The sequence below is a fragment of the Pan troglodytes genome, chromosome 9 (genome assembly GCF_028858775.2).
Source record: "Pan troglodytes isolate AG18354 chromosome 9, NHGRI_mPanTro3-v2.0_pri, whole genome shotgun sequence".
NCBI classification, from domain to species: domain Eukaryota; kingdom Metazoa; phylum Chordata; class Mammalia; order Primates; family Hominidae; genus Pan; species Pan troglodytes.
This window is the reverse complement of record NC_072407.2, coordinates 39,303,119-39,324,688: the sequence shown is the minus strand read 5'-3', so window position 1 is coordinate 39,324,688 and position 21,570 is coordinate 39,303,119. Positions and strand designations below refer to the sequence as shown.

Sequence of the window (21,570 nt, the reverse complement as noted above, 5' to 3'; positions counted from 1 at the left end):
TTCAATCCAGGGTTGTCAGGCCTGGATGCTAAGGCTAGTGGCCGCTTGGGCACGAGAGCCATGGTGTATTACATGTCCACGACCATCATTGCTGCAGTACTGGGGGTCATTCTGGTTTTGGCTATCCATCCAGGCAATCCCAAGCTCAAGAAGCAGCTGGGGCCTGGGAAGAAGAATGATGAAGTGTCCAGCCTGGATGCCTTCCTGGACCTTATTCGAAATCTCTTCCCTGAAAACCTTGTCCAAGCCTGCTTTCAACAGGTAACCCAGAGTTCAGATGTTCTCTCTTCTCCAGTCCTCTAAGTTATCAAGGCGATAACTTGAGTATTTTAACAGACCAACTCTGGGTAGAAATTTTCTTAATATGTAATTATCTGTGTCTAGGCCCAGGGATTCTATGAGGTGGTTTGGGGCAGGATCTTGGGATTGGAGTTTCCTGGTTTTAATTTTTTTAAACCTCCCTTTTTTTCCAGCTCACTTAATATATTTTTTGCTGTGGGATTGTCCTCCTTTCTTTCTTTCTCTCTCTCTCTCTCTCTCTCTCTCTCTCTCTCTCTCTATCTATCTCTCCTTATATCTATCTCTTCCTCTCCTTTTTGTGCATGAGGCTGGGAAATGTGTCTTTGAGTTTTCCATGGGCATATTTTTATTAGCCTTGCCCACAACCTTCTAGAATACACAGTGGTTCTCAAACGTGGCAGTAAAGCTAAACCACCAATGGCACTTTTAAAAAAATACAAATACCCTACACAATCAGAATCTCCAAGAGATGAATCTGGAGCTTGGGTAGTTTTTTAAATTGTGGAAGTAATACATGCAGATTATGAAAATTTTAGAAAGTATAGAAGTACACAAAGTAAAAGTTAGAAGCTTCTGCTTCCCCTTCTCTAGAGCTACTTATGTTGAGAATGCTGTTTCCTCCCCTGTATTTTTCTTTTGCCACTTATGCAAGTGTGCATAATCTTTAAAAGAATTCAACCCTGGCTGGGCGTGGTGGCTCATGCCTATAATCCCAGCACTTCGAGAGGCTGAGGCAGGGGGATCATTTGAGGTTAGGAGTTCAAAACCAGCCTGGCCAACATGGTGAAACCCCATCTCTACTAAAAATGCAAAAATTAGCCGAGTGTGGTGGCGCATGCCTGTAATCCCAGCTAGTCGGGAGGCCGAGGCAAGAGAATTGCTTGAGCCCGGGAGGCAGAGATTGCAGTGAGCAGAGCCACTGCACTCCAGCCTGGGAGACAGAGTGACATACTGTCTCAAAAACAAAAAACAAAAAAACAAACAAAAAAAAGAATTTAACCCAACGGTGCTCCATTGTTCATAAAACGTTACATCTGACTTTTTCACTGAACAATGTTTGAACAATGAAAAACATTGAACAATGTTTTAAAGTCATCTCTTCTTTTTTTCATGATTGCATAATATTTTTAAAGGATAAATTCCTAGAAGTAAAAATGTCCTTGTCAGGACAAGGAGTTTTGTATTTTGAGTTTGCTGGCTGTTGCAAAATGGCACTACAAAAGTATGTAGCAGTGGGTACAGATTCCTTAGCAATGTATACTCTTGCTTGCTGCATACATGCCTATACATTTTTTTAAACTTGAGATTTTTTTAAAACAGGTGATTCTGTTGAGTGGAACCACTGAGTTAGCTGAGTAGGCCCCATTCACTACCCTGTTTTCTAGCCCCAAGGCCAGCGTAGGCTAGAACACATCCCACACACCCCGGTTCCCATTAACCCAGGTAGAAACTAAGCTAAAACCAAGCAGTCTAAGCTAAAACTTCAGCCATTCCCAAGCACAGAAGAATGAGCTTAGGAAACAGTTTGCTTAGAAGAAAAGTATGTATTCCTAGCTGTCTCCAAAACGTAGTCCTTAACCATTGCTGAGCCCAGATTACTCTGGGTTGGGATATGTTCCCTGGTTTCAGATACCGTTTTAGTGGAACATGTAGCATGGACCTATATTAAAGGAAACCATTCCAGGCCAGGGAAGTTGGATGCAGAAGTAAACAGAAATAAGCTGGAGAAGAAGTTGTTTAGTGGGCTCCATCTGTATAGCGTGTTTGCCCCTCAGCCAGCCTGCTCAGAAAGATGAACTGACTTGCTTTAGTGTGAGAGACACGATTGGGTGCTATCTATTCTTAACATTTTGGAAAGAGCATTTTGGGATCGCAGCTGCAGGAGGCTGAGCTGGTAGTAGATTGGGAGAGAGTGGAGCATAGGAGGACCTGGGAAGGACAGATTTGGGCACAGTTCTGTGCCTGGTCATGCCATGCTCTGTGAAAAAAGGAAGGCAGGACCAAGAAGCAGGCAGGCTCCTGGAGCTATTGCTCTGGTCTTGGAGTGAACTTTTGTGGAGCTGGCCACACTCACACTCGGTGAGCGCTGTGGTGGATGGGCAGTCTTTGCATGCAGCTGCCCATGGCAAGGGGTGCTCTCTGCCATTCTGGAATAGAGACCAGAGCCATTCCCTGCCCCACGCCAGCCCTGACCCCAACTTTCTATTGCCAAAATTCATATGAGGACTGAGCCTTGGTCCCTCAGTAGGCTCAGTATCAAGGTCCCTTTGGATTAGGACAACCTGAGGAAGAATGGTGTAGAATCCACCTCAGGGAGAGGATGGTTACAGATTCCTTAAGCCTGGAAGGAAGGCACTGAAGAGGACTTGAGGACAGGAAACTCTTTTAAAGGGACATGGCATTTCCAGAGAGAAAGGGTGCATGAGAGACATCTTCTGTGTCCATGAGTACAGCTAGAAGTCATTTAAAATAACCTGTCTTGAGTGGAGGAGGCTCCTTGACCAGAGTTAGAAACAGAGATGTAAAGAGGAAGATGAGCTCCCCCCAGAGTGGAGACTGCCTCCTCCCAGGCGACAGGGCCTGGTTTGCCCAAGTTAAGTCCCTGTGTCTTTGTGAGCAGAGAGGTCTCCTGCTTGCTTTTTGGGGCTTACTTTGAACCAAAGTGAGATTTCCAAGACAGTAACTGGCTGTAAGATATGACCTTACAACATTAAATCCAGCCCAGTAATAGAGACCGCATGGGTTCTTTTCCTCCAGAAAATTCCGTGATCTGTGTATGTTCACTCGGCCAATACTTGTGAGCAGGACGGGCTGCCAGGCTCTCTGCTTTGCACAAGGATGCCACGGTGGGAGGAGACAGATGAGGACCCTGCCCCAAGGAGCTCACTTACATTAAAGGGGAGGGAGGTAGACCAAAATAAACATCAGGGAAACACAGAAGAGACTTAAACATTAAGACAGGTGTTCTCTGAGGGCCAGAGGCAGGATGATAGGCTGGTGGTAACTAGGGGAGATATTTCAGCTGAGAGGATAGGGGATCAGAATGAGTTAGGCCTACAAAGAGCTGAGGAAAGGGGCTTCTCAGTAGAGGCACAGATATGCAGAAGCTGAAAAGTACTTATAATGTTGAGAGAAGAAAAAGGAGGCTGTATGAGGACAGTGTGGGAGGTATAATGAGTGGAGGAAGGTAAACTCAGCTCAGGCATGACTTGGTGGGCCAGGGGAAGCTAAGGATATAGATAGGGTTATAGGTAGCCACACTTACCTATAGACTGTATGCAGACAAGGAGAAAGTTGAGTAGGTCAGTTTATGGTTTTGCAGGTTTTACGATGAGACATGATGGTGGCTTAGGGACAGGGAGACTGGAATTAGCACCTGCTATGCTTTGGATGTCTGTCCCTTCCAAAATTCATGCTGAAATTTAGTTGCCATTATAACAATATTGATAAGTGGACCCTTTGGGAGGTGATTAGGCCATGAGGTCTCTGCTCTCATGGATGGGATTAATGCTGCTATAAAAGAATGAGTTTGGCTCCTTTGTGCCTCTCTTTGCCTTTCTACCTTCCTCCATATAATGATGCAGCAAGAAGGCTCTTGCCCGATACCGATATCTTCATTGTGTACTTCCCAGTCTCCAGAACGGTGAAAAAAGAAATTTCTGTTTATCATAAATTATCCAGTCTTAGGTATTCTGTCATAGCAGCACAAAACAGACTAAAACAGCACTTACATGGAGTTGTGCAACCGAACAGCTGTGAATCAGGAACTCAGGCAGAGAACTAGGCCTGTGTTCGTGTTCCTATCTCCTCAGCTTCAACTTACATCACTGGCCTGTGCTATTTGAAATCTGGATTTCTGGAGTCAAACATAACTCATCTCGAATCCTGCTTCAGCAACTAGCTAGCAAGCTGCCCTTGAGTCGAAGGGCTACTGTTGACCTAAGACGTAATGGATGTAAAATAGGTAGCAGCTGGCCTCCTGCCTGATCCTGACAGCCACCATTCATTTAGATCCATGAGTATTTCTCTTTTAAACCAAACGTAGGCTTCTTTAGCATCCTTAGGATAGGTCAACAGTTGGCTTTGGTTCCCTTTTCTTTCCTGGGAGCATGACTCTGCTGTTCACAGAAGCTTCTCTTGTGATCCTCCCTGCATTCTCTTCACACCAATGTTGCCCAGATGAAGGGGCCACATTGAGGAGAGAAGTGGGCTGCCTGTTCTCCCCTCACACAGCAGGCCCTAGGCTTCCTCTGTCCCTGCACGAGTACATGTGGCCAGGCTAGAACAGAGAGCACCCTGCCTCACCTCAGAGAACACTGACCTCCCTTCCCATCCATTTTGAATAACTGGCAGTTCAGCATTGCTTCCTATGGGAACCAGCACAGTAGGATTGGGTCCCTATAGCTTAACATACAGCACAGACTGTGGAAATAACTCAATGGAGGTGAGGTCATCTGAGTTGACATCCCAGTTCTGCCCATAACTCCATGATGTCCAACAAGTCACTTGACTTTCCCGTACATCTTCTTCCGTATCTATTCGGGGTTCAGCCATCTGTTACCTACTACATGCCAGCACTGACAATCTAGGATTCTGCATTGAGTTCTATTTTAATGCCCCTGGAGGTGGTGTTTTTTAAGCTCAGATGTGGATTTTTATAGCACTCTGCATGTAGGGTGCCTGGCACCTTTAAAAATAGGACCACTGCCATGGATGTCGAGGAATAGCGGGAGAGGTTCCTTGTGAGTCATCTGACAGAGACGCTTAGGGAACATTGAGCAAGGCTTGGCATCACTGCTCAGAAGGAGCGGCTGTCTTCCCACCTTGAATTTGGATCTGAAATATAAGCAAATGCTCCTGCCATGGTGGCTGCTGGCAGCTGGCACTCTTGGTGCCCAGGTGGAGATTTCCAGCTGAGCCTGGCTCTAGAAGGAGCCCAAACTGAGGCAGCCTGTGATGCGCCTGTCCAGTGGGGACCAGGTAGAGGGGAAAACAGGTGGATCGTGAGTTGCTGATCTGACCCCTGCCAAGGCTTCCTATTCTTAATCAGATCCAGGGCCCATCACAACTGGAAGGACCATCACAACTGGAAGGACCATCTAACTGGGTCTCACAATTGGGAAGAGCATCCAAATTAGACATTTCATACTGTTTCTGAGCTACAATCATAGGAGTGAAAGAAGACATTTATCCCCCAAGTTTAAGCCTGTGTCCTATTATTGACTACAGTACTTACAGTACATTTGCAAATTATTTTCATACATTCTATATTTATGAAATTGTGTCATTTGAAGTAACATGGATAAGACTGGAGGTTGTTATCTTAGGTGAAATAAGCCAGGCACAAAAAGACAGATATTGCATTTCTCATTTATATATGGGAGCTAAAATATTTGAACACATGGAAAAATAGTGGAAAAATAGATAACAGAGGCTAGGAAGGGTGAGTGGGGGGAAAGGGAAAGGATGAAGTGAAGTAGCTCAAAGGGTACAAACATACAGAAAGATAGAAGGAATTCATTCAATGTTTGATAGCAGAGTTGGATGACTGTACTTAAAAAATGCACTGTACTCAGATGATAGACACCTTAAATGCCCTGATTTGATCATCACACATTGTATACATGTAAAAAATTTATCATGTACCCCATAAATTTGCACAAATAAAAAATTGTGTAATTATCTGTGATTGGGACAATTGTATCTCACTGTGTATAATAAAACACCACTTTGTAAATATAGACATATAAAATATTCTCCAGTTTTCATAACCTTGCTTTGGCATTTCTTAATTATTGTTAACCTGTTGGGAACCTTAAAATATATGAGTAGCCAGTCTTTTTTTTTTTCACCTTATAGGCCAAACCTCAACTCTATGCCTTTTTTCCCTCACTCTGTTAGATTCAAACAGTGACGAAGAAAGTCCTGGTTGCACCACCGCCAGACGAGGAGGCCAACGCAACCAGCGCTGTTGTCTCTCTGTTGAACGAGACTGTGACTGAGGTGCCGGAGGAGACTAAGATGGTTATCAAGAAGGGCCTGGAGTTCAAGGATGGGATGAACGTCTTAGGTAGGCCAGCTGGTGGTCCGGGATTCTGCTTCCCTGGCAATGGCTGGGCTATCCTGCACTCCCTTTTCAGAAAACTGATGACTCAGCTGTCCTCTAGGTGGAGTAGGAGGCTCTCTCTGGGGAGCAATTTGAGGGTCACTGGGACTGAGAGCTGAGCGATTTAAGGAAGAGAGAGAAGGGCAGAGGAGACCATAAGGGGACAGGGCAGCAAGAAGCTGGGTATGGGAAAAAAGGAGGGAGCTCACCGTCATTGGGCACATTCCCTGACTCTCTGTGTGGTGTTGGAAAGTCACTTTCTCTGACTCTCTGTGTTATTAAGTGACACATCCATTGCTTTCGTTTCTTAAGCATTTTTTAAAAGCTGCCCCCATGTACTGGTGCTGTGCTAGGTGCGGGGGCTGGACCACCACAGCCCTTAGTCTGCAAACAAATGCAATGCTACCAGGATTGTAAAGTGTTGGAGTAGGTACCAAGGGAGCTTTACAGATTATCTTGTTATCTTGTTTTACTTTCTGGGATCCCAGTGAGCCCTTTCTCCTAGCCCAGTACCTTCTTAGCATGCCATCCTAGAGGTTTTTGGGCTCTGCAGTTGGGCAGACCTGGGTTTGGATCCAGTATGGGCCACTTACTGGTTATCTGACCCTGGGCAAGTTACTCCATTTCTCTGAGCCTCACTTGTAAAATGGAAATAGGATTGGCATCTATTTTGTAGATTACTGTGAGGATGAAATGTGATTGTGCATATAGGGCACAGTAGCACACGCCATGTGCTCTCTCCGTATGAGCTCTGATCGTTATTCAAAGTGGGTGGAGGGCTGAGGAGTTCAGTAAGAAAATACCTCCGTGAGGGACAGAGGTTTATTACCATGTGAGCGGCTCTAGTCTGCCCAGTTTGCTCCCCTCCCACTCAGTGGGTTCACTCCCTTCCGTAACCTCCATCCATCACTAGAATGGTGTCCCCGAGACAGGAAATAGGGGCATTTGGCCAAAACCTGGGAGAAATGGTGAATCTGGATGGATGAAGTATGTTTATTTATCCAAGCACAATTTCTAAAGGTTTGGATGACAGCTACTTAGAGATGAATGAACTCAGTAGTCCTTTCACGTTGTCATCTGAAAGATCACATGGCCTTGTCTCCTTAGTTGGGTTGTCAGATAAAATACAGAATGCCTGGATAAATTTGAATTTTAGATAAAAAGCAAATAGTTTTTTAGTGTATGTCACAAATATTGCATGGGACATAATAATACTAAAAAAAAAGTATTCATTGTTTACCTGAAATTCAAAAAGTAATTGAGTGTCATGTTTGTTTGTTTGTTCCAAATTTGGTAAGCCTACTCCTTAGCCATCTAGAATGGTAGAGAGAAAGAGGAGAGAGAGGGAGCAGAATTGCACAGTCACTGAGAAGCAGAAGCGGATCTTTTTTGTTTGGCTTGGCAGGAAGCAGGTTGGATGAGTGAGAGTGAGGGAAGAGATGAGCTGACTAGGTTGCTGGGCAATGGAAGATCAATAAACATTGTTTAACAACCAGTGGGAGGTGAGAGGTGGAAGGAGCGAGGAGTAGGAAGGAGAGTTCCTCTGGGGAGATTTTGCAAATATCCCCAGCACCCACCACCCAGCAGCTCTTCTCCCTCACTGTCCAGCTATCTATGTTCCTTTCAGGACCTTCCTAACTCCCCCATGGTCTTTTCTGGTGGGTCATAACTTAAAACACCCAACCCCCTTTTGTCAAAGTGTTCCTCAGTCTTCTCCATACTCGGGAGGAGCTTGAGGCCATGAACAATGGGGCCAGGGCTTTGGAGTGAATCATTCAAAGACTTTCCTGGTTGTTTCCAGAGTCTTGGTGGATTCTGGGAAGTCACAGGACCTTTGGCTCTACTGGGGAGTTTCAACACAACTCACTACTCTGTAACCCCAGCAGCCAAGTCCAAGAGGGTTTTGTTCAGATGGAACACCCCCGTTCCAGTGAGCAATTTCAATTTGGCAATGTTTACAAAGAAAAATTACAAGCTGAATATGGTTTCCATCCAAGTGCAGATCAAGGCTCTGGAAAGCCAAGGGAAGTTAGACTGTTGAGAAACTTCCCATTTACAAATCATGGCTGAAATAAGGTTCTTTCCACGGTCTTCTGAGGGTGGAGATAGTGGCTTTTTTATTTGTTTGTTTTGCTGTCTTTCTGTTTTTTGGCTTTGGAAAGTCCCGAGGAATAAGCACTTGCAATAAATGAAGATACAACCCCAGCTCTTGCCTCCCACTTCTTTAAGGAACCATTTCTCTCCTAAAAAACCTCCAGAAACAATTCTGGGCTCCACCCTCTCCCAACTGCTTAAATCAACTCCAACTGTTCCTTTAAAAACCTATCTCTCATAGATATGGCCAGTTTCTGCTGACACTGAATGGAGCTTTTTTTATTCCAGTTCTTTGGGACCTTGATACCTCGGGCATTTTCTCTTAATTTCAAATGAAATTAACCAAGTAATATGAGCTATTCTCAGCCAGAATATTCAGATTGATTCTCTTTGACCTCCCACGTAGCAGACTCCTCTCCATGGGCTTGAGAGAAGGACTTGGGAATGGCCTGAAATTGATTTTGTACATTACTGCAGAACTAGTTCCCTCTGTCCTGGATCTAATCTTCCCTAAGCCTTTGTCTTTCCAGACCAATAACTCACTTGTGAAGTCATTTGTCAAGCTTTCTAGCTGAGAGCAAAAAGAGGAGATACTAAATGTGAAGTATTAGTAACCCCAAGTGCAAGTGATGGATTCTTTTTGCTGAAGATAGAAAGGATCCAGCAAAGGGTAGTTAGACAATCTGGGTTGATATGTGCTTGGTGTAAAGAGGTTAGTGGGTTAGATGACTAGGGAAAGAGTAAAGTCAAAGGTTCAGAGAGAAGGAATTTTGTTCTAAGAGAATCAAATTATAATGCTAAAATTTACTGAGTATGGGTTAAGACTTTAGGCATAACTGGACACCATAGGAAACTGGATATAATAGGGAGGGACTGGAAATTAGGACTGCCAAATTGAGCAGGTTAGGTGTGGAGAAGAGGAGGAAAGAGAAGATGGCTCATACTTCAGAGTCAGAGAACAAGTCAGGTGGGCAAGCAAAGTCCTGTAGCCAAGGACATAGCAACACTGATTTATAGAACATGTAAGTAGTAAGAACTGAGACCTCAAGAATGGCAATACTAGATCAGGGGTCAGAGGTCAGGGAGCACATGGGGATTGGAAATTAGAAATCCAGATAGCCCCCAGGCAGTACTGGAAACACCTGTAAGCCGCACAATGTGCCCCAGTCCCTGGATGCGTTGTAGTGAGACTGCAGGCCTGAGCGTGAGGTACCGAGGGAGAGAATGGAAGGGACCAACAGGAGTGGTAGGAAGAGCAAAGCCAGGCCTAGCCTTGGAGGAACTAAAGTGTAGGGCAGATTCCCAGGACCTCAGGCACAGGGGATGAGGTAAAGCCAACACAGAAGTAAGACTCATGGTTGGGTATTGGAGTTGGTCCAAGACCTAGTGCAATGTGATGCTGACATGAAGAGGGCAGAGATGAAGCTCCTTAAATCTTTCCTGGGGTTAGGATTGACCCCAAAGGCTGATGTGAGGCTGGACTTAGATACAAGTCAAGAATGTCAAGTAAAGGAAGAGAAGAGTGGAGGGACTAGGAACTAGCAAAATCTGACAGTGAATCTATATTCTGTCTTTATGATCCTGAAAAAATAAATAAAATAAAAAAAGCATTCTAACCATTTCAATCATGAAAATAATTATGACAAATTCATAAATAACAGATTACATTTAAAAAAACTGGATAAAATGGAATTTCGGATTCCTTATTGTTTTCCCTTTGATTTTTCAGTATTTTTTTCTCCCTGTCATTTTATGTGTGTAGTAATAAAAAATAATTTTACATATAGGATTTTGTAAGAGTGAAACATACCAGCCATGCATTGATTTGGGATAATACCAAAACAAGCTAGATGTAACTCTAGCAAAGAATTTATTGGCTAATTGGCCTCTGCTATTCCAATGTTGGCTCCAAAGCTTGTATGATAATCCCCAAGTCCCAACAGGCTTTTCCTCGTTAATCTGTGTAATAAAGGAATCTGCTTACACATGATTTCATAAGTGAGGGGAGGGAGAAGAGAGCACCTTTTAGTTTGGAATGAAAATGAATACATTTTCTTCAAGGACCTAACGCTGTTTACAGTTTAACTTGCTCATGTGGAAAGTGTTCAAGAAATCCAAAATTATCCAGGGGAAAGTTACATTCAGTATCAAATATAATGCTTTGTTCTTTTAATGTCTAATTCATAGGGTAACCAGCAGTGAGAACATGGCTCCATACATTGGGAATGGTAAAGAATGAGGGAGAAAAAATACATTCTTTGTAATTTGTCCTTCTATGTAATGTGATTCACCCAACAGGTCTGATAGGGTTTTTCATTGCTTTTGGCATCGCTATGGGGAAGATGGGAGATCAGGCCAAGCTGATGGTGGATTTCTTCAACATTTTGAATGAGATTGTAATGAAGTTAGTGATCATGATCATGTGGTAAGTGGCCTTGTTCTTACTTCTTAGCAGTGGGTTGAGAAAGCCTTGGGGTCCCCAGAGGATACTGGAGCTCTCCCTGCAGGAAAAAGTTGGCATGGGCTGATCAAATGTCTTTCCAGAAAGACCTTGAGAAAGGGATGAAAATATCTTTTTTGGAGCTTCCCCTAGAACAAGGGTAGACAAATTATGCCCCTTGGGCCAAATCTAACCTACTCTCTGTTTTATATGGCCAGCGAGTTGAGAATGGGTTGTATATTTTTATGTAACTGTCTTAGTTGGGTTGCCATAACAAAATACCAAAGACTGAGTGGCTTAGAAACAACAGAAATTTCTTTCTGATGGTTCTGGAGGCTGGAAGTTCAAGATCAGGGTGCCAGTATGGTTGGGTCTGATAAGGGGCCTTTTCCAGGTTGCAGACCAACTTCTCATTGTATCCACAGTTAGAAAGATATTTATTTATTTTTATTTGAATTTTATTCTATTGTAATTTTTTTGAGACAGGGTCTCACTCTATCACCCGGACTGGAGTGCAGTGGTGTGATCATGGCTCATCGCAGGCTCGGCCTCCCTCACTGTAGCTCAAGTGATCCTCCCACCTCAGCCCCTCAAGTAGCTGGAACTACAGGTGCACACTACCATGCCCAGCTAATTTTTGAAAATTTTTTATAGAGACAAGGATTTCACTGTATTACCCAGGCTGATCTCAAACTTCTGGGCTCAAGTGATCTTCCCACCTAGGCCTCCCAAAGTGCTGGGATTATAGGCAAGAGCCACCTCGCTCAGCATGAAAAGAGATTCAGAAAGCTCTCTGGGGTCTCTTTTACACAGTCATTGTCTTTCCATCTATTATAACAAAATACCTTAGACTGGGTAATTTATAAACAATAGGAATTTATTGCTCACCCTTCTGGAGGCTGGCAAGTCCAAGATCAAGGTACTAGCAGATTTGGTATCTGTGGAGGGCCTATTCCTCGTAGTTGGCACCTTTGTGTGTGCTCTCACATGGTAGAAAGGGAAAACAGGCTCCCTCGAGCATCTTTTATTAAGAGCACTAATTCCATTGAAGAGGGCACAGCCCTCATCACCTAACCACCTCCCAGATGGTTCACCTCTTAACACCACTGCCCTGGGAATTAAGTTTCAACATAAGAATTTGGGGGACATATGAATTCAACTTATGAATTGCAGTTTTTGCCATTACTTTCAATGGGAAAAACCACAGTTACTTTTGCACCAACCTAATAATTAACTTGCCTAAGATGATTATAGCTAGGGAGAGGAAGAGCTGTAGTTCATATTGGTATCAAAACCCTTGACGCATAAGCAGGTAGGTTTTTTGGTTTGGATCGTCTAAGCAATATTGTTTCCCCTTTATTTCACATGTGTTTATAGTCAGTGACTCTGAAATCTAGGGGAGCCTAGGAGAGCATGAGTATCTACTCTCTCATTGTGGAAGCTCTGTCATCTTCAATCATTGGAACCTTTTGGTGTCCCATATCCATCAGACAGAAAGCTTTTTACTTGCATTTGTTTCAGATCTCTAGGATGGTCCTGTATGTCTGCCTAGAAAAAAATAAAACCACTCTTAGACCAAGTCATACCTGTGTTCTCTTTTCCACAGGAATTCTGGGTTACCTATTCCCCATCTCTGCATGTTCCAGGCCTACCCACCTTCTTTGTCAAACTTCTTCTGATCCTTTTCCACTTTTCTGTAGGTGTCTTTCGTGGAAATTCCAGCTGCTTTTTCTCTTCCTCCTTTTCTTATCTCCCACCCCACCTCACAAGGGCAAAAATCTGTTCTTTTTTATCTCCACAGAACCAAACATGGTGATGTGCCTGTAGTCAATTGTTACTAAAACTTTAGGAACGAGTGGGATAGCTGAAAACTCCAAGATTTCAGATCAAGAAGATGCTCCTCACTATTTCATGAACCATATTTAACAGACCTGGCTTGTTCAGATCATTGTTTTACGGTGCTTTTAGAACACAGAAAGGATGCTAGTGAAATAACATCATGTTCTCTTTTATGATTGTACTGAACCTTCAGCTTCTCAGGCAATTCTAGATTTCTGGATATTTCTGTTGTATGAAGATTTGGGAATATGGTGGTGTTGTAAAACATATACATACATATATATACACACACACACACACACACAGAGAGAGAGACAAAGACTCGCCCTGTTGCCAGGCTGGAGTGCAATGGCGCGATCTCAGCTCACTGCAACCTCCGCCTCCCGGGTTCAAGTGATTTTTCTGCCTCAGCCTTCCAAGTAGCTGGGATTACAGGTGTGCACCACCATGCCCGGCTAATTTTTTGTATCTTTAGTAGAGATAGGGTTTCACCATGTTGGCCAGGCTGGTCTTGAATTCCTGACCTTATGATCCGCCTGCCTTGGCCTCCCAAAGTACTGGGATTACAGGCATGAGCCACCGCATCCAAATGTAAGACATATTTTTTAAGTCCTTCAGATTCATCTGAGTCTGTTGAGACTTTAGTACACAATGCAGAATAAGTCTCTTGCTTAAACATTAGGATTTTCCATTGTTTCCTAGAATTTCTAGCAGATTACGCATCTTTACGCCAAACATGCAGCCCGTATTTCTGTAATATGATGCCAATAACATGGGCAATGTGTGTGTCCTTCCTATGTCCATACCAATGTGATTTCCACTAAACCCTTGCAGGAAAGGGAATCTTCTAGGACATCAGATGAGTCGGTGGGATGAAGTGTAGCCTCCCTTCTCCCCAGAGATGGAGGGTGATGGTATGAATTAAGAAGTTTCCCATTCATTGAAACCAGAACTCCTAAATACTTATTATCATCTTGGGAGGTAAAAAGTGGTTGTGAGGCAGGAATAAGACCTTAGAATGATTTCTGACAGCTGTTTGGTTACCTCATCTAGGCTCATAGTCAGGACAATGTCACATGACATGAGACGCCAATTCTACACATTTCTTTAATTCTTTCACTGCCTCATCAGCATCAGTATTTGCTAATGATGTGTGTAAAAAGGTTCTGGATAAAACAGTCAACTACTCTTTAACTGACCCCTCAAAGCTTAAAAAAATCAGAATTCTTTTGTATTCTTTTCTATGTAGCAGTTATAATAGTAATAATAGCAGAATATAACATTAAAAAGATTATAATAATTCTTTTTATTATTAAATTATAAATTAGAATTACTAACTTCTTGCTGTATGCTCAGTACTATTTCAGTTACAGTACAGGTACTAACCCATTTATTACTGAGGAAACAATTATTATTAAATAACTTAAATTTACCAAATTCCTGCTAAATACTTAATATTATTCCAATTGTTTTACATGCATCAGCTCATTTATTCTTCACAATAGTACTGAACAAAAATAGGTGCTTTTGTTAACCCATTTACCAAATGAGAAAACTAAGCACAGAGGTTGACTTGCCCAGTGTTATGGAGCTGTACAGAAGTGATACCTACATCAATTTCTTTTTGACTTCAGACTGGATTGAATCCAGGATCCTCCTATTGCAAGTTGTGTGACTTTAGGCAAGTTAGACACACTCTAAGCCCCGATATTCTGATGTGTAAAATGGGATGATTCTAGAATCCAGGCCATAGGTTGCTGTGAGAATTAAGGCTGTGACCAACAGTCATGAAGCACCTTCTTTGTGCTGGGAACTGTCTAAGCACTTTACATGGATTAGTATTATAGTAATAGCTGTTTGCTGTTACCAATATTATCATCAATTCAATCCATATCCTTTGTATCTCTGTGTTCATGAATTCTTTAAGAAACCTGAAAACCCCTTAATTTTTGTATGATTTTCATATCCTCATTTTCTTAGGTAGTTATTTAAAACATTTTTTTCAAAATTTGAAAAACTTAAAACAGAAAGTAAAATGTTTCATAATCTTACCCCTATAAAAACATAAAGTGAGAAGTAAAATCTCTGCCTACTCTTCCAATTCCTTCTTCCAATAAACCACCATCCATCCACACTGTTAAATAAAAAACTATTCAATGATACTTGTTAAAACACAGTAAGGCAGATTTTATTCAGGATCATTGCAATGAGCACAGGGACCACAGCAATGGGATTTTGGAGTGGGGGAGAGAGATTGGGCTCACTTGCAAGTACAACATGGGTAAGTGGGAATTTATAGCCATGGAGCAAGGTGGGGGCAGTGGATGCTTGGGGGTAAGGAGTATTTTGGCTAAACCAACCCCACAGGATTCTAGCTGAAGGCCACAGGGTGACCAAACATCGTCCAGGAGAGGATGAAGAACCTGATCAGATTTGAGGGTGATCAGATTTTGAGGATGGAGGTTCTTGCTAACCTGACTTAGACGAGTTTTTTGCTAAACCGGATTTTATAAGGAAGGTTTAGCAAAGAGCCCAGAAGAGGCCAGAAGAAGGTTCAGACGCCTAACTGAAGTTTGGTCAAACAAAGAATCTTTGTCAATCCATCCATTTTTTTTTTCATTCAATAGATATTCTATTCTGTGCAGGCAATGATTTTAGGTACTGGTGAGATAATGGTGAATAAGACAGAGAAAGGTTCTGGCCCTTGAGGAGCTTACATTCTAGGAAAGGGAGAGAGGGAAAGCCAAAAGGGAGCAAATGGTAGCAAATTGTCTTTGTAGCACTTATTACTAATTCAAATAGTAATAAGTGCCGTGCAATAGCGAGAGATAGTGATGGGGGTAGAAGTGATGGGCCACGTGATGCTGTCTGGAAAGGTGACCTTTAATGAAGACCTGCAGAGTGAGCCAAGCAACCTGGTGAAGAACTGAGGGGAGAATATTCCAAGAGGAAGAAGTGGCAGGGAAAGCCTTTTGAGGGTCAGAACAAAGGTCTAGAGAGGCTGCAGTGTGGTTGGTGAAAGGGGGCAAAAGGAGGTCAAGTTGGAGAGGTGGGCAGAAGGCAGATCCTCCAGGGTCCTGCAGGCCACCTTGATGGGTTGGAATTTCATTTCCTTGCAAAAGGAAGTCTCTGGAGGAATAATAAACCTGGAGGCTATACTAACTGCTTTTCACTCTGTCTTGATGAAAAGTTCTAATCCACAAATGGTAACTTTTAACAAAAATCACTCTTTGGGTAGCTGGAACTCCTATCCCTAAATGGATTGGGAAAGATGAAGATTTGTGATACTTTCTGAGCACAGACAGCACCTTTCAGCAACTCTTGGAATGTGTGTTTAGCTCTATTGACAAGCTATTGGAAACGTGTGGGACAGAACCAGAGGTGCTCCACAGCAGGGCTGAGAAAGTCCCTCAGCTTACCTCCACTCCAAGTGTCTGTCTCATCATCAGTCCCAGGCCTGAAAGTACCAAATGAATTATTCCAGTGGGTTAAGACCTCAAAGATCCTGAAGTAGTTGGAGCTAAGGTAAATGGTTTCCAAAAGGTCACCAAGTAATATCTGCGTTTCATCAGTTGCAGTTAAGATTTTTGTTTCTTGAAATACTGGTTTTCAAACAGATCAGAATTACCTGGGGAGCTTGTTTAAAATATAAATGCCCCAAGGCCAGCTCCAGGACATTCTGACTCCATAGGTATGTGGTAAGCCCAGGGAATCCAGGTAAGCCCAGGTAAGCCCAGGGTAAACCAGGGAATTGTTAACAGGAAGCTGGTGGTTTCTGACACCCGGACACCGACTGAATTCTAGGTAGCTTGCCTGCTGTAGATGAGTGTGTTGGTGGAGCCCTGCGAGGGGCATCTTAGGCTGGTAAGGGCTTAAAGACAAAGTAGGTGGAGGCTAGAATGGATACAGTAGTAAGAAAAAGACTCCACAGGCCAGTCCTGGATGAATCTGTGGCCCTGAAAACAGAGAACAGGAACAGCCTAAGAGCAGCATGGGAGCCATTCCCTCTCCCCAGCTCTCCAGCCATGTCCTTCTCATGTGGAAAATGGACCAACAATCACTGGGCATTATTTGGCTTCAGAACTCTCCGTGGAGCCCTCAGCCTCTTTATGCACTTTGATTTGTGGTTTTGATTGCTGGCTTCATCTCAGAAGCTTTGAGTGGTGGCCTTGGGTGCTGGGCATTTGCCCATCCTTTTCCATGGAATGTTATTTTCAATTAGGTAATTCATTGATATGGAAACCCAGGAACCCAGAAGTCCCAGTTTCGGAGTGAAGGCCTAAGTTGTTTGTTTTAAAAATGGGTGCAGTTGGTCAGCCACACCTGTAATCCTAGTGCTCTGGGAGGCTGAGGTGGGAGGTTTGCTTGAGGCTAGGAATTTGAGACCAGCTGAGCAAAATAGTGAGACCTCCTACAAAAATAAAAATAAACAAAAATTAGCTGAGAATGGTGGCAAACACCTGTAGTCTTAGCTACTCAGGAGGCTGAGGTGAAAGGATTGCTTGAGCCCAGGAGGTCAAGGTTACAGCAAGCAATGATGGTGCCACTGAGCTCCAGCCTGGCTAACAGTGCAAGACTCTGTCTCAAAATATAAAAATAAAATAAAAAATAAAATAAAAATAGGCACAAGAAAGTAATGGCCCTGAAAGACTTCATAGAACAAACGTTCTTACCTTCTTCTACTTAATGCTCATCCTATTCCCAGAGATCAAGGTGTTTGGATTAGCAAGGGCTTCTTCTTGCCATATTTATAAACCCTAACACTTCACTTTCTGGCCTTTGATTAACACTCTCCATTTACAATGGGAGCTCATGCTTTTCTCAGCTGGCTATGTGCCCCAGAGGTAAACTGTTACCTCTCTCTAGTCCATCTGTCTGTGGCCCAAATGCATTCTCCAGGAGACTCTATAGCTAGTCTTTTTTTGGCAAAGAGCCTTGAAAGCATTTTCTCTCCATTCTACAAATTGCTCGTCCCAGGAGAGAAGGAAAATTGAATGGCACCCCAAACAGCTTATATTTGTGTTTTCTGGACATCTTTAAAGGGTGCTTGGTGCTTGGGAAAGAATTGATCTCTTGTTTTATGAAGATAAATGCTTTTTGGCTTTATAGGAAGGTTCATTCTGCTTATTTACAGTCTCAATGAATGAAGTGCTGGTCCCTGAGACTACCTTGATAATTTATAAGATGTGACTATGGACACACCAGCAGAATATAAAATGGTGGGAGAGCTAAGGGTTTAATGACATGAGCACAGGTTTGTCTCAGACTCCCTAATGTCTAGGGAAGCAGTCCTCAGACTTGACCAGCCTGCACCCCACAGAAAGGAAAAGTAGGACCTTCAGGCTAGATTCTCATATGGGAAGAGAGCAACTATGCTAATGTTAGTTTAACTAATTTGTGTCAGTTACAGATCAGTTCCTTCGGGATTAGGTTCCTCTTGAGAGAATATGTTGCTATAAAATCATCTTGCAATTGGGTATCCCATGAGATGTTCTAGAAAGCATCACTAACTCAGGCTTACTAAGCATGAGTGATGAGAGGACATGGGGTACATATGTGAAAACAGAACCTACAAGGAATGCCTTTGTCGGGACTCAGAGAATTAATGGTACTGACAGAGATGCGAGAGGGGTTTTTAGCAGCACACATATATGCATGCTCAAAAATTTAATCCCCACAGCATCTCCATGAGGTTGGAGTTAGCCGCTCTGAGCCTTGACATACATATCTGTAAAATGGGAATAAGCCACTAACCATGGTCACATATTAATAACTAATAAGTGGTGAGACGAGCTCCATGTCTTATGTAGTATTCATATATATGTGTCTCATCTACTCTTCACATTTTTTCTTTAATCCAGGAAAGTGTTTGCTCCAGGCACAATTGCAAGTCTGTATAGATCTTACAATTACAGCATCCTTTCCTGACTCCCTGACCCCTGCTGGAAGCCTTATCTAGGGACTTCATTCTCCCCATAGTCTTTCTCTCAAGTATGTTCATAACTTTTAATAAGGTAGCAACCTTCCCATAAATATTTTCATATCAGCCAGAAACTGTCACAGGCTGAACAAATTCATGCCCTAACAACACCATTCTGGATAATAAAGGATTTTACCAAATATGGGAAGAATATATTCAGGTTGAGAGAGAAAATAGCTTTCCCAAGAGTGAGGACCAAAGTAGTTTCCAAACTCTCTATAAATTAATAATAAGATAGAACTATAACATCAGTTTATATAGGATAAATTGGTATACGACAAATTGCTTATCTACAAAGAGCTGTGATTATTCACTAAAAAGAAGTGGCTTGTCTTGGTTGGGAAAATCCCCCAGTTGGGAGTTTCACAGACCTGAGATTGTTTTCATTTCCTGGTTTCCTGGTCTTGGGCTGATTATTTAGCTTTTCTTAACCTCAGTTTCTTTATTTGCCACGTTGCAATAATGACACCTAGATTTTCGGGTTGTGGTAAGCATTAAGTGAGGGAATGGGTGTGCAGTTCTCACCGTAGTGCTTAAAACAAAATGAAAGTAGCCAGCATTATTGTTAGAATAAGTATGGAAAAAAGACTTTCAGACTTAGAAGTCATAAAACCACTTTTCTCTAAATGTACATTTTGGCTCAGATGATTTCCTTGTTCTCTCTCTCTCTCTCTCTCTCATTTCAATATATTCCCTATCTTCCTAGGTAAAAACAATGCAAATTTACAAATTCCAGTTTATAGTTTTCTAAAAAGCTCAAATTCCCAAATTTATAGGAAGGAACTGAGGAACACAAATCAAACAAGATTCCCAGAGACACACCTGGGTCTCTCAACTTTGAACTTGATGGTAAAGATAAAGGTGGCAATGCATGTCTCTCCTTTATTCCTAGAACTCACCTTAGCGACAAAATTTGCCTTTGGACTTTTCATCAGAGCAGGCGCCACCAGATCCACAAAACAGATTTTGGTTAAGGGAGTTGGTCCAAAGTAAAAAATAACATGAACTTTTCTCAGCAAAAGTCTTTTTTTGTACAGAAGAGCCAAGCGTTTTCCTCAGTGTGCGGTACAGAGGAGGCCCAGGTTCTGAATCCCTAATGATCTCTTCAATGCTGTTTTTCCCTTTTGTGTTTTTCAGGTACTCTCCCCTGGGTATCGCCTGCCTGATCTGTGGGAAGATCATTGCAATCAAGGACTTAGAAGTGGTTGCTAGGCAACTGGGGATGTACATGGTAACAGTGATCATAGGCCTCATCATCCACGGGGGCATCTTTCTCCCCTTGATTTACTTTGTAGTGACCAGGAAAAACCCCTTCTCCTTTTTTGCTGGCATTTTCCAGGCTTGGATCACTGCCCTGGGCACCGCTTCCAGGTAGAGAACAAAAGAAATCACCTTTCTCTTTGCTCACTCTTTTGCCTTCTTTGCCATTTCTCATTTCTCAAAACCCTCCCATCACAAAGTTCAATAAGAACACTTGGCACACATTACTAAGATCTTTTGGAAAAGGCGAATGATTTGAATTTTTGTCTCCTTCTAGGAACTTCTGAGCCTTCTGGTGAACATTTTTGCTGGTTTGCAACTATATTGGAAATACGATCTCACATTAAATTTTTCAGATAAATGCATGCTATTTGTTTGCATGCTTAATTTGCCACTTAAATCATTAGTTTAGTTTTAGATGTTTTCTAAAGGGAGTGTAACAGGATATTTTTCAATAAACATTTCACCTGTGATTTGGAAAATGCTATCACAAAATATTACTCTTTGAAGATTTTGGTAAATAAATTTTCAAAAGTAGGAGAAGCAGCTTTTACAAAGTAAATGGTATGTTAGGTGAGACTTTTTCTAACAAAATTCGGCCAAGTCTTTGACCTCGACACGAACCTCTAATGGATTATTTTTCCCCAGAGTTAACTTGGCATTGATGAAGAATCAGTTCCCCCTTTATTACTTAGTTCCAGTACCTAGAAAGCCAAAGAGGACCCCAGAGATATGTAGAGAAAAATCATTTTTTGGACTATCATCTTGGACTGAATCTAACAAAAACAAACCAAAAAATGAACAAGAAGAAATACATAAGGAACGTCTTACAATTAGGCTGGGCGCAGTAGCTCATGCTTGTAATCCCAGCACTTTGGGAGGCCTCAGCAGGTGGATCACTTGAAGTCAGGAGTTCGAGGCCAGCCTGGCTAACATGGTGAAACCCTGTCTCTACTAAAAATACAAAAATTAGCCAGGTGCGGTGGGGGGCGCCTGTAATCCCAGCTATTCGGTAGTCTGTGGCAGGAGAATTGCTTGAACCTAGGAGGCAGAGGTTGCAGTGAGCTGAGATTGCATCACTGCACTCTAGTCTGGGTGACAAAGTGAGGCTCCATCTGAAAAAAGAAAGAAAGAAAGAAATGCCTTACAACTGAGAATTTTTAAGACTAGTGTTTTACTTTCAGCTTGCAATCATTGTTTTGTACATATGTCCTTGGGTCACAAAACTAAGACTGAATCATAAAACAGGTGGCAGGGAGGCAAGCAAATTCTGAAACCCATAGCCCATCATTCAGGTCCTTGTTGCAGAACCTGTGCCCATGCAATGCTAGGGAGGTGCCACTCCATGACACAGCAGGGCCTGTTGCTCCACGGCTACTGAGCAGGCAGTCAGGTTTCCCTTAAGCGACCTAACAGACCAATAATGCCAACCACCTGGGAAGCCAAATTAAATTTCCATCTTGCAAATCAATGAGGATTCAGTGCTAGTAGAAAATGGGGTTTCAGACAAAGCTGGAATATATACAATCTTAAGGGTCTAGATTCTTCACC

General features: G+C 42.6%; 1 protein-coding gene across 10 annotated transcripts in view; it reads left to right on the top strand.

Annotated features, from left to right (window-relative positions):
* The window catches only part of SLC1A2 (solute carrier family 1 member 2), a 168,788-nt gene that overhangs the window by 107,766 nt on the left and 39,452 nt on the right, over positions 1 to 21,570 (top strand). For all 10 annotated transcript variants that reach the window (XM_054662207.2, XM_009460230.4, XM_009460231.5 and 7 more), the window contains 4 exons: positions 11 to 261; positions 6,202 to 6,370; positions 10,799 to 10,925; positions 19,897 to 20,130. In XM_054662207.2, the coding sequence (XP_054518182.1) occupies positions 11 to 261; positions 6,202 to 6,370; positions 10,799 to 10,925; positions 19,897 to 20,130 (781 nt within the window). The remainder of the gene's footprint in view (positions 1 to 10; positions 262 to 6,201; positions 6,371 to 10,798; positions 10,926 to 19,896; positions 20,131 to 21,570) is intronic.